The 17,975-nt window shown below is 47.4% G+C and overlaps 1 protein-coding gene across 1 annotated transcript; it reads left to right on the forward strand.

The window, feature by feature from the left end:
• Positions 1–8,102: 8,102 nt before the first annotated feature.
• On the forward strand, positions 8,103–8,282 carry TUNAR (transmembrane neural differentiation associated intracellular calcium regulator; the record flags this gene model as incomplete). Its single annotated transcript, XM_080808495.1, has 1 exon — positions 8,103–8,282. The coding sequence occupies exon 1, from the start codon at positions 8,136–8,138 to the stop codon at positions 8,280–8,282; it is 147 nt and encodes a 48-aa protein (XP_080664621.1). The 5' UTR covers positions 8,103–8,135.
• Positions 8,283–17,975: the final 9,693 nt, after the last annotated feature.

The raw sequence follows: 17,975 nt of genomic DNA on the forward strand, positions 1-17,975 counted from the left end.
GGCTGCTGCGAGGTTGTGCCGTTTTAAAGTGGAACTGTCGGCAGGTGGAGTGAGCTATCCCGACCGGACGAAGTCCCAGAGCCACGGGAGGTGTCCGGGAAGCGCGCAGCGGAGTGGTAAGTTCCGGGAGGGACTCAGAGGTCAAGTGAGGAAGCAAACAAGATACACCGGGATGTGTCTTCTGCGAGAGTGGAAGTTCCTTGGTTGTAAGCGGCAGATATCGTAGGAACCGGGTTCTGACTGCCTTCAGCAAAACCACGCTCTTTTTTGTGGTAGAAGGTTGTAGAAGGTCATTCATGGGATAGAAGGAACGGTGAACGGAATCTGGAAAAGGACAAGAGTCAGGTTGCCCAGGCGGGGGCAACTCACAGTGGCTCCTTCCGGAGCTGTGACCACAATGACCCAGCATTTACCGACCCTCCAACCCCCCCACCCCCCGCAGCACCCTCCCCCAGGTGGGGCTCCCTGAGCGTCTGATGGGCTTCGCCTGGGTGGAGGTGTTGTTTCCAAAAGAAGGGCATCAACTCCGGACAACCCTGATGGCCAGCGACTGCAGTACCTGCTGGCCCTGACTGGCTGCCGCTTCTGTCCAGGCTCCCCTCCACTGCCCTGTAGCCCCGAACCCACAAGCCACACCCAGCCCTGTGTCCTCATGTAGCTTCTCTTCTAAGGCCCTGCATCCCAGCTGGGCAAACTTTGCCTCCCCTTCAGCTGCGTTATCCGGAAGCAGCCCAGCAGAGGACCGGTTTGCTGGAAACTGTGCTCGAAACTGAGTTGTCTGTCCCTTTGGCGCTGCCGGGGGGTGCTCTCTCTCTCTTTGCAGCGAGGGCGGCCCCCTTCATGGTTACAGAGCACACTGCTGCATGGGGTACAGAGCATGGCACTCAGTGCCCCCGGTCTTAGGCTCCTATTGTTATTAAGTCTTAATCTGTCTTCATCAGTATTGTTTTACTGTGAATCAGTTATTCCATTGTCATACTCCTGATTTCGTTAATTGATTTATTAGTTGTTAGATAACAGAAGCATCTTTTAAAGATATAAAGTATGCAGAACAAACTCCCATGTAGCCACTGTCCTGCTTAAGAACTATTACCAGTAGTTCTGGGGTTCCCGAAGCACCCCTTCCTGACCCGTCCACTGCCCCTCTCCACTCCCTAGGACGGGCTGCCCTGCCTTTGTGTTTATGATTGTCTCGCTTTTCCTGGTGATTTTATCACATTTGTATCTCTGGACAACGTATTGTTAGATTTTCCATGTTTCTGAACTTCCTATAAAGGGAAACACCCTCTGTGCGGTCTTTGGCAGCATGCTTTCTCATGCAGTGTTACGTTAAGGATCCACACATGCGTGTTCTGGCATTTTCATCGTGGTACGTAATTCCCAGACCGCTGGGAAACAACACGTTTCTGTTGTCTCCAGCATGTTGCTCACGCTGTCCGTGAATGTTCTGGGTCACGTAACTCGGTATGTAGGTGCTGGTGGGTGCCCAGAGGTGGGTTGGTGGGACACCAGGGTCTGAATATGTTTACCTTTGCAAGATGATGTCATCCTGTCGTCCAGAGTGACAGCAACCAGCCTGTTCTTTTGCCTCAGGGTCTTAGTCTTGTTAGCAGTGGGTGGTTTGTCGGATCTTTTAATCTCTTGCCAATCTGATGGCTGTTGGGTGGTAGCTCCTTATATTTTAATTTGCATTTCTCTGATTACTGAGAGAGAGAGGGAGGGAGAGCACAAGCAGGGGGAGTAGCAGGCAGAGGGACAAGCAGACTTCCCACTGAGCAAGGAGCCCAATGAGGGACTCGATCTCAGGACCCTGGGATCATGACCGGAGCCAGACAGATACTTAACCGACTGAGCCACCCAGGTGTCCCTATAGTTATTTACTCTTTTGAGAAATTCATCAACATGGTTTTTGCCCAGTTTTCTACGGGAAATTTAGCATTTCTTCACTGACTTGACACTAACATGACACATATGATATACACAGTATATGTGGTATATATAGGATATGTGTACATCCAGGTTTGAGATTTCTTCATTTTTTTATGTTATTTTTTGATAGACATTAAGTTTAATGTTATTGACTTTATTAACATTTTCCCTTACAGCTTGAGCCTTTTTGTCTTATTAAGATAACCTCTACCACAGCATCCTAAAGATAGTCACTTATATTGTCTTCTGAAAGTTCTTCGGTTTTCCTTTTCACAGTTGTCTGTAATCCATCGGGAATGGATGAACTACTAGTTCAAGCTTCCATTTCCCCCCACCTTCTGGATACTTAGTTATTCCAGCACTGTTTATCCAAAGGCCTGTTTCCTCCCACTGACTAGTACTGTCCATGCACAGGAAGCTCTGTTTCTGTTCTTTAGCCCGTTTGTCTAAGATGTCATTACTAAGGCGGCATCATAATTCTTGTGGCCTCCAGAGGCACATCCCCCCACCTTATTCTTCTTTAGTCCCTTTGCACTTTGATACACATTTTAGAGTAAGCCCGGCACATAGCAGGAAAAACCGTGAAGAAGCTGACTGGAACTGCAGCGAATCTGTAGATCAGTCACACTGGGAAGAATTTGTGTTTTCAGAATATGGACTCTTATACTCCATGAAGATGGTATAGCTCCCTTTTTTTTAAAAATTTTTTATTTATTTTCAGCATAACAGTATTCATTGTTTTTGCACCACACCCAGTGCTCCATGCAATCTGTGCCCTCCCTAATACCCACCACCTGGTTCCCCCAACCTCCCACCCCCCGCCCCTTCAAAACCCTCAGGTTGTTTTTCAGAGTCCATAGTCTCTCATGGTTCACCTCCCCTTCCAATTTCCCTCAACTCCCTTCTCCTCTCCATCTACCCTTGTCCTCTATATTATTTGTTATGCTCCACAAATAAGTGAAACCATATGATACTTGATTCTCTCTGCTTGACTTATTTCACTCAGCATAATCTCTTCCAGTCCCATCCATGTTGCTACAAAAGCTGCGTATTCATCCTTTCTGATGGAGGCATAATACTCCATAGTGTATATGGACCACATCTTCGTTATCCATTCATCCGTTGAAGGGCATCTTGGTTCTTTCCACAGTTTGGTGACCGTGGCCATTGCTGCTATAAACATTGGGGTACAATGGCCACAGACCGTGGCCATTGCTGCTATAAACATTCACTACATCTGTATCTTTGGGGTAAATACCCAGTAGTGCAATTGCAGGGTCATAGGGAAGTTCTATTTTTAACTTCTTGAGGAATCTCCACACTATTCTCCAAAGTGGCTGCACCAGCTTGCATTCCCACCAACAGTGTAAGATTTTGTTTTTAAGTGATGTCTACGCCCAGCATGGGGCTCGAACTCACAACTCTGAGATCAAGAGTCGCAGGCTCCAACAACTGAGCTGGCCAGGCGCCACTGTCTCCCTTTTTCTGTTGATCTAATTTTATGACCGTTAGTAAAGTTTCTGATATTCTTTATAAAGATTTTTCACGTTTTTTATTATATTTATTTCTAGATACTTTGTCTTTCAGATACTATCATAAATGCTAACCCTTTGAAATAGACTTTTGGCGGTTCCCTGGGTGGCTCAGTCAGTTGAACATCTAACACTTTATTTTAGCTCAGGTCATGATCTCAGGGTAGCGAGATCGAGACCCGCCTCAGGTTCCATGCTGAACGGGGAGTCTGCTTGAGATTCTCCCCCTCTCCTTCTGACCCTCTCCCTGTACGTGTGTGTGTGCACACACATGCACTCTGTCTCTCCCTTCTTTCTGTCTCTCTAGAACATAAAGAAATGAACAAATCTTAAAAAAAATAGACTTTTGAAATATCTTTACATTTTCATAAATAATTTTAAATAAATCTTCAACAAAATACAATCTGCAAACCACAAAATTCACCTGTTTAAAGTATATGACTCAGTGGTCTTAGCATCTACAGAGTTGTGGAACCGTCACCGCAAATCTGTTTTGGAACATTTTTATCACCCCCAGAAGAAGTGCCTTCCCTATCAGCAGTTACTCCCCATTTCCCTTGCACCCAGTCCCTGCAGGAAGGGTCCAGTGACCAAGGGAGGGAGGGAGGGAGGGAAGGGAGGGAACATATACTGGAGCAGCAAGCTTCATGTCACACATTGCCCAGTCCCAGCCTTTGCTTTCTGTCTTATTTCAGTTTTGTTTCCCCTCCCACCTTTAACACTCCTATAGCTTCCAAGCTCATCTCTCCTTCTTTATTCTCACACTCTGCCCAAACAACCTTTTCCAAGGAAAAGAATGTTCCAACCACTTCTCTCCTGTGAAGCCCTTCATAGCTCCCTTGGCAATCCAGCTACGCGGCCGACATGGTTCCTCCAGGGAACTGGAGGCTGATGAGTCAAGTGTTGTAGAAACAGGCTTTGGGGTGTAACTTCCTTGGGGTGGAGAAAGCCTCTCCTGGGCCCTTGGTCTGCTGCAAAGTCCTCAGAAAGTAAACACAGTCGACCTGATTATTCCCCGCACTTCCTCCTGAGTCAGAGCTATCTCGGGTTAAGTCAGGGAAGAGGCTAAATTAAGCCTTGAAACCAAGCTGCCTTGGTGACAGGCACTTTGTTTTGCTTGAGTGACTGTGATGATGGGTCTTTGGTTTTAAGGACAGCACTAATTGCGTCCCTTTAGACCAGCCGTGGCGATCATTCCCTGCCCTGCAGAAACAGGGAGATGCCGAGTCCCTCCACAGCACCGCTCATTCATTCTACATGCTTCTCCCAGCCCCTATCCCGTGCCGGGCCCCGAGCTTGGAGGCCGACGTCAGCAGCTTGCCCTCTCAGGGCTCGAAATCTAGCTAAAGAGACTACAAGAAACGAGATCCACGAGATCACTGGTACTTGGTTAGAGGTCTGTCCAGAGCAGAGGAAGTTGTAGATCTGGAAGTACCTGTACTTTCTCGTGACTTCCCATCAGAGGAAAAGAGGCGATCTTTCCAGCACCCTCAAACAAGCAAGCCGATCCAACCCCTTTGAGAAACTGTTTAACGCTGTCCAGTAAATGTACACGTGCACCCACTGTGGTTCAGCGGTTCCCCTCCTGGGTGTAGGTAGCCGATAGGAAATTGCACGCTAGAAACTTTATGTCAAAAGAAAAAATTGCGGACAAAGATTGAACTCTGGTTAATATATGCATGCTGAAGTACATAAGGGGACGTGTAATAATATTTGCAATTTACTTGGAAATACACCCAAGAAAGGAGATGGATGCAAAGACACATGGGTAGAGAGTTGATAAAGCAAGTAGAGTAGCATATTAATGGTGGAATACGGGTGCTCCCTATAAATTTTTTTTGTATGTTGAAAAATTTGATATAAAACACAGGGAAAAATGCAAACATAGATTAGCCAGCAGACATGTGCAAGAATGTTCAGAGCAGCATAATGGCTCAAACTGGAAGTAATCCAAATCTCCTTCAGCAATAGGTAAAGATCTAAATTGTGGGTCTGTTTGTATCATGGGATACTGTTCTCAGTAAGAATGAATGAGCCACAGATCCACAACACAGATCCATTCAAGCAGGTGAATTTCACCCATGGAACACTGAGGGGGGAAAAAGTGAGACTCAAAAGATAACATGCTGTATGATTCTATTTGTATAAAATTCACAAACACTCAAAACTAACCTCGGGTGTAGGAGTCAGGATAGTGGTTTGGGGGGCGAGGGGTGGAGAGAAAGGAGAAAGGATAGTAAGTGAAATCGGGTGCCATGGGGGCCTCCTGGGGTACTGGAAGGTTCTGTTTCTTGATCTCGATGCTGGCTAAACAGATGTGAATATTGACCAAGCTGTGCACTTAAGGTCTGTGCACTTTTCTCCGTGTGTACCGTGCATCATTAAAAACTAGACTAGGAGAAAGGAAACCGAGTAGAGCCCCCTGGGAGCTTTGCCTAGCTGAGCTTCAGGGTTAGGTTCCCACTCTGAGCCTGTCTAGCATACCGAAGCTGTGAACGAAACGGAACTCTGCTTTAAGACATTCATTCATTCCTTTGTGCTTCTATTCCTGCTGCATTAATTCCCCTGGCTCCCACTGACTGTCTCTCCCTCGCACAGACGTCTGCCTGCATATGCTGTGTTCCAAATCTAGACTTGATCCACACGTCCTGACCTAGCCCTTTCAGGAGTTCAATGCCCAGAGGAAGGGGCGTGCAGACATTTCAGTTTGCAGCCATACCCTCCACCTTCCTGGATTCCTGTTTGTGATCTTTCCTGGATATTGGCCCCCAGATATCTTGACCCCTGGATTAGGCAGTTCTCCAAAGAAAACAGAAACTGTAAGAAAGAGGATAGACGGATGATAGATAGATACAGATAAAAAGAGATTTATTCCAAGGAACTGGCTCATGTCATTGTGGAGGCCGGCCGGTCTCAAGACCTGCAGGGTGAGTCAGCAACCCGGAGACTCAGGAGAGCCGATGGGTTTAGTTTCAATACGAAGGCAAACGAGCTCAAGACCCAGGAAGAACCAGAGGGATTCGATCTGAATTCAAAGGCAAGGGAAAGCTGATGTCCCCGCTCAAAGGCAGTCAGGCAAGAGAAATTCCTCCCACTCGGCCCTTTTGTTGTATTGAGGTCTTCAACTGATTAGATGAGGCCCACCCACTTTAGGAAGAGCCTCCTGCTTTATTCAGTCTACCGATTGAAATGTTAATCTCATCCAGAAACAGCTTCACAGAGACACCTAGAATAGTGTTTGACAAATGCAAGGGGGCCCTGTGGCCCAGTCAAGATGACACACAAAATGAACCATCACAACCGCAGAGCATGAAACGCTTTCTGGCTCTGAAAGAGAAAGCACAGAAGCCTCCAGCTGCCCACCAGTGCCCCTGGATGAACATGTTTATTATCTTAGAGGAAAAAAAAAGAAAGGATGTTAGTGACTGCAAAATGTGTCATGCAAACAAGTCTGAAACCTACGAATATGGTTCGAAAGGTAATGATAAAAATGAACACCTGAGGGTTCCCCACCCATCGTAACAGATGGAAACGGCCAGTGCGTTGAAGGCTCTCAGTGCTCCCTCCAAATGGCCTCCCACTGTCCTGACCTGTGAGATACCTGGCTCCTGAATTTGATCATTAATCATTCCCCTGCTTCCTGTAAAAACCAAATATATGTCTGTAAACAGTACATTGTTTGGTTTTGCCCGTTTTAAGCGTTTGTGCATTGACACATGCTGTATAAAGTCATCTGCGTTGCACCCTTCATTCTCCATTGTGAGTTGGGGTTTTAGCCACGTTGTCACTTGTACCCTCAGCTCATTCATTTCACTGCTGTATAATACTCCATTCTGCCTAGCCGTGTCTCGTGCCCGGACCACCACGTGTCCATCTGTTTTATACTTGGTGCATGTTTGGGTAGTTTCTAGTCCTCTGCTATCACAAAGCTTGTAGGCTTGTCCCATCCACATCCCCAGATACAGGAATTTCCCTAGGGTCTACGCCTGGGGGAACCGGTGACCTGCCTAGTTGTGCTATATGTCCCTTCGCTTTTCTAGGTAATCCCAAGGAACTTTCCAGAAGGGCTATACCAGTTTATACTCCTGCTAGAGGCTATGCAAGTTCCTTACGGGGATCTTCTCATCCCCTCTGGTCCCAGGATATCACCTTCCCCAGGTCCCAGCCACCCTGCCCACACTGCCACCAGTGTTCCCATAATGTGTCTTGCATATCATGCCTTCTTTATACAGATGCAGGGCAGTGCATATCCTGGTGGGATCTCATACATGAACGCGTGGAAAATTCCCACTGCCCACCTGCTATGCAGTGGCCTCTGTTTCTGCTTCAAGGAAACGGGGAGAGAACAGGGGCAGAAGAGAGAACAGGGGCCCCTGGCTGCCCCCACCCCCAGGGTGATCTCTTCCTGCCAGTGTCAGGACAGTTAAGCCGTCCTTGAAATTGACAGGCCGCGTGCTCTGCTCTTTCTCCGAGGCCCAGAGCCGTGTGTCCCAAGATTGGATCCACAGGGGATTTTTCTGCTCCCAAGGCACGCTCTAGTGCCCAGGCATGGAATCGCCCCTGTGCCAGGTCTCCCTGCTATGGAGAGGATGCTGGTAACTGATCGTCTCTTGTGCTGCCTCTTTTCCATTACAGGTTAGCCTGGGGCGGAAGATAAAGACATTTGCCACCAAGATGGTAATCACGAGTGGAAATGAGGAGGACAGAGAAGGCCAGGAGAGAGAGAATAAGGAAGAGAGTATCTTGGCGATGCTCGGGATCGTCGGGACCATTCTGAACCTGATTGTTATCATATTTGTATACATCTACACCACTCTGTGAATGGCCCGGAGGGTGCTTGGAGCCCACGGGGGTGGCCGGAAGACGGGAGCCCTGCGTTTCAACACAGCCATGATCAGACGCTGTGCAAACAAGCGGGCTTGACCTACACACGCTGCTGGAGCAAATGCACCTTCGAACTTTATAAAAGGGTCACACAAACCAATCCTGCCGCCAGGAGCAGACACTAAAGCACAATGAATCCAACAAGACTCATTCACACAACAAGGAACTCAGCGTCTTTGGCCCAGGGCCCGGAAGACCAGCCTTTGACGCCGTCGGTGAGCAGATGGAGGCAGAAATTCACGGTCCCGGGTCTCTGATGGCTCTCGCGCCTCGGGAAAGGGCAACAGGGCAGCGTGGCTCGGGGATGCATCACCCAGGACACACGCTCGGCCTCCACTCCACGGGAGTTCGGAACGAAACCCTTTGACACACATCCCACCCATCAAAAGTGTCTAACTATTTGATACTGGGGAGATAACTTATTTTTCTTTTTTCATTGGCTTGACGTGTGTATCTGTTCATATCAAGGTTTATAAATATATATTTTTAATAAATGTGCTCTATTTTTTAGCATGAACCAAATATTTGGAGAGGCGCTCCTGGAGTCCTAGAGCCTTCTTTGGTTTTATTCGCTTCGCCCCGTAGATTCGCAGGTGTTCTGTGGTATTGCCATTCTTGTCCTGCTTTGAACATCTTCAGTTTTTACCTTCTCTCTCTCTCTCGGTCCCTCTCTCTCTCTCTCTCCCCCACTTTTTGGTCTGGAGGGCATTTCCCATAATACCAGCCATGATCCTGGTCGATGCATGTTTTAAGATTGTCCGTTGAGCGGCTTTTTGTTGTTCTAGGGGAGATCTCAAATGATCGTAGGCATGGGGTCCTTAGTTGCACAGCATCCTTATTGAGAATTTTGCATGAACAAGGGCTGAGTGATAGATCAGCTTCTGAGAGATGTAAAAAGGACTGTCGTGGAAGGAGAGAGGGCAGCTGTATCCACGGATCATCTCTAGGATGGAACATTCAGCTTCTTCTTGGCAGCATTATTATTTCATTCTTGTGACTATTTGCCGATCAGATTTTTATCTTAATGGCCACATGCCGTGCAAGATAGGGGAGGACGAGGGGCTGGAGGCCAGCGTGAGCGCATAATCCTTTCCTTAGTGAGCTGCCTGGGACCTTTATCAAAGTAGGTGGGATGTAAAGGGCATGTGGATTCAGTCCCCACAGTGAGAGATCTGGGTGTTTCAGCTGCAAGGACACCCCTGTGACAGGTGACCTTTTAAGGGCACAAGAAGGGGACAGAACGATCACCCCCAAAAGATTGCTGTGCTTCCTTAAAGCTCCTGGTTTACACCCACGCAAGCCACTTCCTCCCCGGTAGGGATGGGTGAATATATATGAATTTGCCCTGTTCTCCCAGCTCCCTGAGATGGGTCTTTGCCTGGCTGTGACAAAGAGGGTCACAATTCCTTTTGCCAGTGCCAGACTTGTTCATGGACAAAAGAAGCAGCAACTTGCCTTCTTGGGTTCAAATGACGCCCGGCAGGTCTCTACCGCCAGATCTCTCCCTCCCCTTGTTGTGGTATCTGAAATTCCACCATTAGAGAGTCATTTCTTGTGCTCTTCTAAGGGACCAGGTTCTTTTATAAAGCAGATGCCCTTGAGCACCTGGCTCTGACATTATTCATCAGGTGTCTTCTCTTCCCTACCGGAAGGAAGTAGACATGCATTTAGGGCACACGGTGTGCCAGACACAGTGCCGGACACTTTATATTCCTTAGGTCATTGAATTCTCCCTGTAACCCTGTGAGATGGGGAGGTCTTTTCCCAGCATCGTAGAAGAAAGGAGGGCTCAGAGAGATCATGTGGCTGAAACCCCCCCTCCCCGATCTGATTGTTTCCTTAGCCCAGCCAGGACTGGGCTTCTGGAGAGAGAGGAAATGCTCAGGAGGGGAAGGCGCTGGAAAGAGCCCTTGGGGTCAGGTCACAGACCTGATAGCTTTGCTAAGGGCCAGCTCTGCACTCCTCCCTCCCCCCTCCTCCATAAAAATAAATAAGCCTTGGGAACTTGTTGGACACTGACAGAATATCATACAAGTAAGGACGAGGGACCAGAGGAAGCTGGTTAGAAATAAAACGGGATGTCCGGCGGGAGGGAAGTTATCTACCAGGTTCTTTGTGATTCTAGAAAGACTGTATGAAAATTCTGAACAGTGAACAGAGTAAACAATAAAGGTGCAATGGATTAAAAAAAATCGATGTCTTCTCTTCTTTAACATCAGGGTATTTTTAAACTTCTCTGTCGTTCCTTCCTCTGTATTTTTATTATATTCAAAAAACACACTAAAGAAAACCCAGAGTGTGACTCTTCAACAGAGACTATTTGGGCCCTAGAAGCCCAGTGCTTTTTCAAGTATACTAGTTCAAAATTTATTGAGGGGAAAAACTTCCTTTCCAACCCTCTGAGCCACCTCTCGATGGTTCTTCTAGACTGTCTTAATCCATAGCCTGGAAAGAAAGCTGTCCGGTCAGTGCATGCTGGACACAGAAGCGGCACTCTCCTGGGTGTCTGGCACGCATGGTCTGATCCCCACTCTCACTTAGCAGAACCCAAGAACGCACGCGGGGCACACTCACAGCTCCCCTGACAATCTGGAGGCGTCTTCTGGGAACAGTGAAGGGAGATGCTGCCTTCAGCCCTGGGTCCTCAGAGTCTTATTAACTATAGGGAGCCCAGCCTCGGGGAGTGTAGCAATAATCCCGACCGCAGCAGTGCCCTCCCTAGCACTTTGCACACACCCTGCAGGGCCCTCCCAACCCCCCCATGAAGTGTGTCTCCTTATTCCAGTTTGACAAGCTGAAGGAAAAGGCTCTTAAGAAGGCTGATTGTTCCAAGTTTGCATGGTGAGGGACCAGAAGAATCAGCCCTTCTGATTCCGGATTCCACGCGCTATCAGCATCTTGCGTGGCCCAGGCTATGGGTCAGCTCCGTGGGCATCCGGCTGGTGCTGGCTCAAGCACATTGCTTCCCGCCACTCCTGGCACTCCCTGATCTCCGTGCAGCTGGCCCAGGCAGCATGGCTCAATAGGCACCCCTCACTTCGGCCCCAGGGGAGAAACTCAGAAAGCCCAGTCCAGGAAGCAGAGGTTTGGGGCTGCAGAGTGCTTGCCTGTGGTCCGAACCGCATTTGGGGCTCCTATGAGTGGGCATCCCACCCCAACTCTAGGATCCCTGGTGTTCCTCACCTGGAAACCGGGGAGATAATGGCCCCCAAATTCCATCAGGTGGATACATTTACTACATTCAACTGAGGCAGAAAGTGTGACCAGCAAGGTGAGTTACTTGTCAGGGGCCCAAGGACTCATGCAGCAAGGTGCCAGGCCAAAGTTCTGGGGACTGCTGCCTTCCCCCATACAGCCCATGGAGGCCCCCAAAGAAAGAGCCCCGGGGAGCCTGAGGTCCAGTGGAGGGAACAGGATGCCTCAAAGACCTTCAGGTTCAGTGTAAATGATCCAGACCCTGAGAAAGCGAGGCGGGGCTTGGGGTCCCACTGACTCTACCGGATAGGGGAGGGGCAGGACCAAGAGACGCTTTCCCTAAGACTTTTTTTCCCTTTCTTTTTTTTTTTTTTTAAACTCATAAGCCAACTGAAACCTAGACAGGAACAAATCCCCAAGTCACATAGCTCAGGAGTCCAGAGACGTCAAGGGAAGTCTGGGGAAAGAAATTTTATAAAGATTTTTTTCTTTTTATTTATTTATTTTTAATTTTATTTATTTACTTGACACAGAGGGTGAGAGAGAGTGAGAGAGGGAAACAGGCAAGGGGAGTGAGAGAGGGAGAAGCAGACTTCCTGCAGAACGGGGAGCCCGATGTGAGGCTCAATCCCAGGACTATGGGATCATGACCTGAGCTGAAGGCAGACGCTTAATGGCTGAGCCACCCAGGCGATTGGAGACTTTTTCTTTTAAAAAGAGCTTCCTGAATTTTAGTTTTGGACTAGAGGGTATTATGCTGAGCAAAATAATTCAACCAGAGAAAGACAATTATCTTATGATTTCACTTTTTTTTTTTTAAAGATTTTATTTATTTGACAGACAGAGATCACAAGTAGAGAGGCAGGCAGAGAGAGAGGGGGAAGCAGGCTCCCCGCTGAAGAGAGAGCCCGATGCGGGACTTGATCCCAGGACCCTGAGATCATGACCTGAGCTGAAGGCAGAGGCTTAATCCACTGAGCCACCCAGGTGCCCCTTATGGTTTCACTTCTATGTGGAGCATCAGAAACAGTATAGAGGATCCTAGGGGAGGGCGGGGAACTGAATGGGAAGTCATCAGGGAGGGAGACAAACCATGAGAGACTCTTAATTACAGGAAACAAACTGAGGGTTGCTGGAGGGGAGGTGAGCACGGGATGGGCATTAAGGAGGGCACGTGATGTAATGAGCACTGGTGTGATATGCACCTGATGAATTACTGAACATTACATCGGACAAATAAAGAGCTTCCTGGATATTGGCTGCACCACAAGGCCTTTTTCCAGTGCACATTGCTGTGATTTCTATGCAAAATCTAAGGCTGAGAAATGCCTTTTTATGCCGCAACAGAAGGGTCCTTTCATTCTTATTTGTCTATTCATGAATCACACACACATGGTCACAGTTGAAAAGAACCAATACTTTTTAAAAAACTCTTTACAATTTTTTTAAAAAATAAAATAATCTCCAGATACCGCCACCCAGAGTCAAGTTGATATTTAGTTCCTACATTCTAGACCCAGGTGGCAGGCACATCAGTTTGGTGAGACGTTTTCCTTGAAATATTAAAATGTTGCCCTGAGGCAAGGCACGCTCCTTGTCATTGGGGATGTTGGGGAGTCATTGTCCCCGCTTTCCCTGTTCTAATGGACAGCTTCCCTTGTTTCTCCTACTTGCTGGGTCCGAAGGCATCCTAGATGGCCATCCTCAACATCCATCCAGACACTTCCGCACGAGCAAGTGGAATATTATAATTTACACGAACGGCGCCACGCTGTGAACACTGCTCCCAGATATTTTGTCTTTAACAATCAGGAATATGCTTGCCTATCGACGAATCTTGGGATTCTGTTGCTTAGATGTACCATCACTGATGACCCTGTTTTCTTACTGTTGGACCTTGAGGCTATTGGCAGCATTTGCTCTAAAGCACCCGGCCCAAGCCCCCTGGGATGGCCCCCTCCAGTGGTATCAGTGGGTTCCTTCACAACAGTATGGGAGAAGTCACTTTCCCAAACTAAAGTGATGGTGGGAATCCCGTGGGTACAGGAAACATACGCTCCTTCTCAGATCTCAACTGCAGAGGAGAGCCTGACCCGAGTCTTCAGAGAGGCTCCCAGCTGACCAAGTGTATTTGTAGGTGGGGATGCAGGTGGAACGCAGGATGATGACCTGGGCCAGGACCCCCGGACGCAGGTGGTTGTGCTGTCTTAGACGGACCTCCGGATCTCCAGGTCATTAGGAAAGCCGAATGAGACAATGCAGATAGAGCTCCCTGCAGAATGCCTGGGAGAACAGGTGTGCTGTCATACATTACTAGATGGCAAATCACAGGAAGTCTTTCAGTTAGAGTGTCCGTCTCTCACTATCTCCCTCACCACCTCCTGCCTCCCTCTGTCCTTATTTCTCTTCCTCTCTCTCTCCTTTCCTCCCTCTCCACTTAGCACCTGGACCGCAGCCCACTTTCCTGTGAACACTGCCATCTGCCATGCTTGGTCTTAGGGCATCTTTCTCCCCCTCAGGAGCCTACAGAGCATCAGAACGCCCACCGGACTCCTTGCGTCCTGTTCTCTGCAGAAACAACGCCATCCACCATGCAAGCACTTTCCTGATAGCTACTTTGGGAGCCCAGACTGGTTTCCGCAATGTCACACGTTGGGAAGAGAAAGTTCCAGAGGCCAAATTCCTGATTCTGCCTCTGAGAGCAGTCTCCTAGAAGACCCTGTATCTTCTGCTTCACTAAAGGCAGGATTTCTACGATGGGACACCCCGAGAAAGACCCCATTGTGGGCCAGGGGACTGTCTGACATCACTACATAATGATTCTTCCCTCTCGCAGGAAGCAGATGGAATGAACAGACAGCTGATATTTTCTGTTTTTCGTAAACAAGTTACACAAAATGGTGCATGCTTCTGGAAGAAAAAGGGCAACATATTGCTGTGAGAAACAAGATCACAAAATAGCTGAACTTTTCCCTCCAAGACTGTTAAGAGGCGTTCTTGTGAGACAATAATGAGGGGAATTCTGCAGAACAGGAGTCAGATTGGACGCCTCTACTGCAGACTAACCAAGGGCCAGTGCATCTCGCTGCCTAGGACAGGTACATACCCTTGGCCTTAGAGCCTGAAGTTCAACCCTGTTGCCTGTCCTGGTCACTGAGAGGACAGCACAACTCAATGTCCTATTTGGACAGTAGGAGCATCCCACCTCCCAGCCAAGGGCGGGAAGCTGTGGGGTGATAGCCGAACAGTCTTAAGCATTACAATTAGTAAGGAAACAAAAGGACAATGTCTTTAGTATTGGTCTCACTGGGACTAAAGGAATAAAAGTTAGAACAAGCAAAGAGGTGGGTCAGCCTTAATTCTGGCAAAAGCCAAAGTTCACTCTTCCAATCTTCCCTACCCATAAGCTGCCATCATGACAGAAGGGTCACTTCTGTCATGAAAGGCCAAAGGCATAGACCAATGATGACCCATTGCTATGGACCAGCTTCTGGGATGCCTGCGTGTCACTTAATCTGTGGGACCTCCAGCCCAGGAAAGGTCATTTCAGGCCTTTCCTCACAAACCTGCATATTCCAGAAGAAACTTGTGGGTTCCTTTGGGAGTCCATACACGGTTAGCTTACCTAACCCTTGAGTCAGCTCCCAAGGAGACTTGTGTTGATAATTCAGGAGTCAGACAACACCCCCACAATGCTCTTGTCTCCCTGTGTGTTATCACCCTCCTCCCTTCTTGCCATCTGAGACTCTGTTGTCCCAGCGTCTGAGGTCATTATCTGGCCCAGGTTGACCATGTTTTTTTCTTTGGTAACTTTGTATTTAGTTCTGAGAAGTCCACGTTAATGTTTTTGATTCTGAAGACTCTGGTGTAGAACTTTGGATTCTGAAATTCTAAGATTCTGCCTCAGTGTTAGAGAGGTGTGAATTCAGCTTCAGTGCGGTGGTCTGGTTGGACGTTGGTTTGGCCACCAGAACTGGGCAACAGTTCTTTCCTATTTCACTTCCGTTTGGAAGACTCACTGGGCAAGTCCATTGCTTTGGGTATTTGAGCAAATAACATGAGCAGAAAGCCCATCACTCAGTCCTCGCCAGTGACTACCCCCAGCTCTTCCTGAGAGCCAGGAAGTCATCCAGAAATGAGGGTGGGGTTTGGAAACTGACAAGTCTTCTATTCAAGTCCCCAGTCTGCTCCTGATCAGTCATAGATCTTGGACCGGAATCTTGATGTTTTTGAACTTTGATTCTCTTGTCATGAATTTAATAAATCCATTCCCTCAGTGCAGTTATGTAGATTACATTTTTATGTTGGGAAACTAAAGAAAGTACGCTTCTATTAACTATTAACAGCAACTAAAAAGTGTGTGTATGTATTTAAGACAATTTTCCTACTAAGGAATAATGATAAGGGTACAAGAATCAGATTCAATGTTTCAAAATCTTCTTAGGGACAAAATTAACTGTGTAGCTTCACCTGAGATGGTGGCAAAGGTCTATTCAATTGAAGAAACTATTAGGGACTTGGAAGTCACTGCATATTGAAACGGGAGCACAGTGAGCTCCTCATAAGTCATTTGAGATTTTAGTTCTGTCTTCTACCCACAAAGAAAATGAATACAGAAAAACATTTAGGAAGACAAAGATGTGTGAGTTGTAAAGAACATGGCAGGACAAGAAAATGTGTAAGTTTTCTGCATAGATAGAACTTGTCAAGTACCTTAACCCTCAGAAGAATCTTTGTGGAGTGGATGGGGCAGAAGGAGACCAACTGTCAGTCTCAATCAAGAATTAACCACATCGTTCTTGAATCCCAGGCCAGTCCTTATGTCCCCTATGCTATCTTTCTCACTGTTGCAGGAGAAGACAGAAGGGCTTCTAGAAGGGGTCACCATAGTGCTCTCCATCTGCGATAGTAGATGGCACTTCTCTTCCTGAGGTATGTCATTTCTCTGAGCCTCAGCTCATCTAGAAAATTGGATGGTGCTTTGCAAAGATCCAGTGAGGATTTATAGATCATGCTTGTCCGGTGCCTACCAGGTGCTTGGCACGTAGAAGGTACTTACTGAGTGAAAGTTATTACCATTATTTCCCTAAGATAGAAGAGTAAAGAACTTGATTCATCTCCTTGGAGGTCAGCCTTAAAAACCACCTCTTCCAACACAGCATTCCAGACCCTCTTTCTAAGTGATTTCACATTGGAAAATGGAAGAAGTTGATAGTTTCTACTACTTACTAGCTGTATGACCTTGAGACAAATGACTTGTGTGGGGACTTTTTTTTTCTTAGAGGGGGTAACACTACCTGAGTAGAAGCTTCAGGGGTGGATAGGGACACGCCAAGATTTAATGTTGGTAGCCCATTCTTGTTAGCCAGTTCCCATACCATATAGATTAGGAGACATTTTAAATTATCACTTTGCCTCCCCCTGTTACCTTATCCCCAGGAATGGGGGTACCTGGGTGGCTCAGTGGGTTAAGCCTCTGCCTTTGGCTCAGGTCATGATCAGGGTCCTGGGATCGAGCCCCACATTGGACTCCCTGCTCAACAGGGAGCCTGTTTTCCCCTCTCTCTCTGCCTGCCTCTCTGCGTACTTGTGATCTCTCTCTCTGTCAAATAAATAAATAAAATCTAAACAAAAAAAAAAAAGAAAGAAAGAAAAAGGTCCAGGAATGGATAACTGACCCAAAGGTGGCCTTTCCACTGACAGGACCCTTGATATACGTAGCTTGACTCAGAAAGATGGATTCCGCCAATGAAATTCCCAAGAAATATAAATAGAAGTTTCCAGGAAAGATCTAGTCAGAAGGATAAATATACTGAAAGCTTCCATGACGTAGAAAGGGCTGGGAATATCTAGGGACCATGTCCACAGCCTGAAGTCTTGAAGACAATGAACAGAAGAGGCAAATGAAAGAAATAGACAGTGTGATCAATGGAATTACTGGTTCTGATTCTTCACTACCAGATGGTAACGTCACACACTGTCTTTTCTCTTCCCACCTCCCATTGTTAATTCTCCAGTCTTTACTTTGGGTTTGGCTATATAACTTGCTTTGGCTAAAGGAATACTAGGGAGCGTGGTCCAAGTTGAAGTTTAGAGTTTGCTTTTGTATTTGGCATTTTCTCCTTAGAGCTTGAGACATAGTCACGAGAGAATATGCCCTGGGTATCTGGGGCCACAGTAGCCTGAGTCTGAAAATGAGCCACCAGGATCAGAACTTCCTCAGCCACCCAGGGCCTGAGTCACTCTCATCAACCTGAGGACATGCATTGGGAAATAAGTCGTTACTGTCTTTACCCCTCAGCTTCTGTGGTCGTCTCTCGTCAATAGCTGACCGATACAGGCAGAGCAAGGTGGATATACCACGGCAGGGAGAAGCTTCTATTTCTGACACTTCCAACTGGGAATTTTCCCGAAACTGACAGTGCCCTCATTCCT

Source organism: Martes martes (assembly GCF_963455335.1).
Source record: "Martes martes genome assembly, chromosome: 7".
Taxonomy (NCBI): domain Eukaryota; kingdom Metazoa; phylum Chordata; class Mammalia; order Carnivora; family Mustelidae; genus Martes; species Martes martes.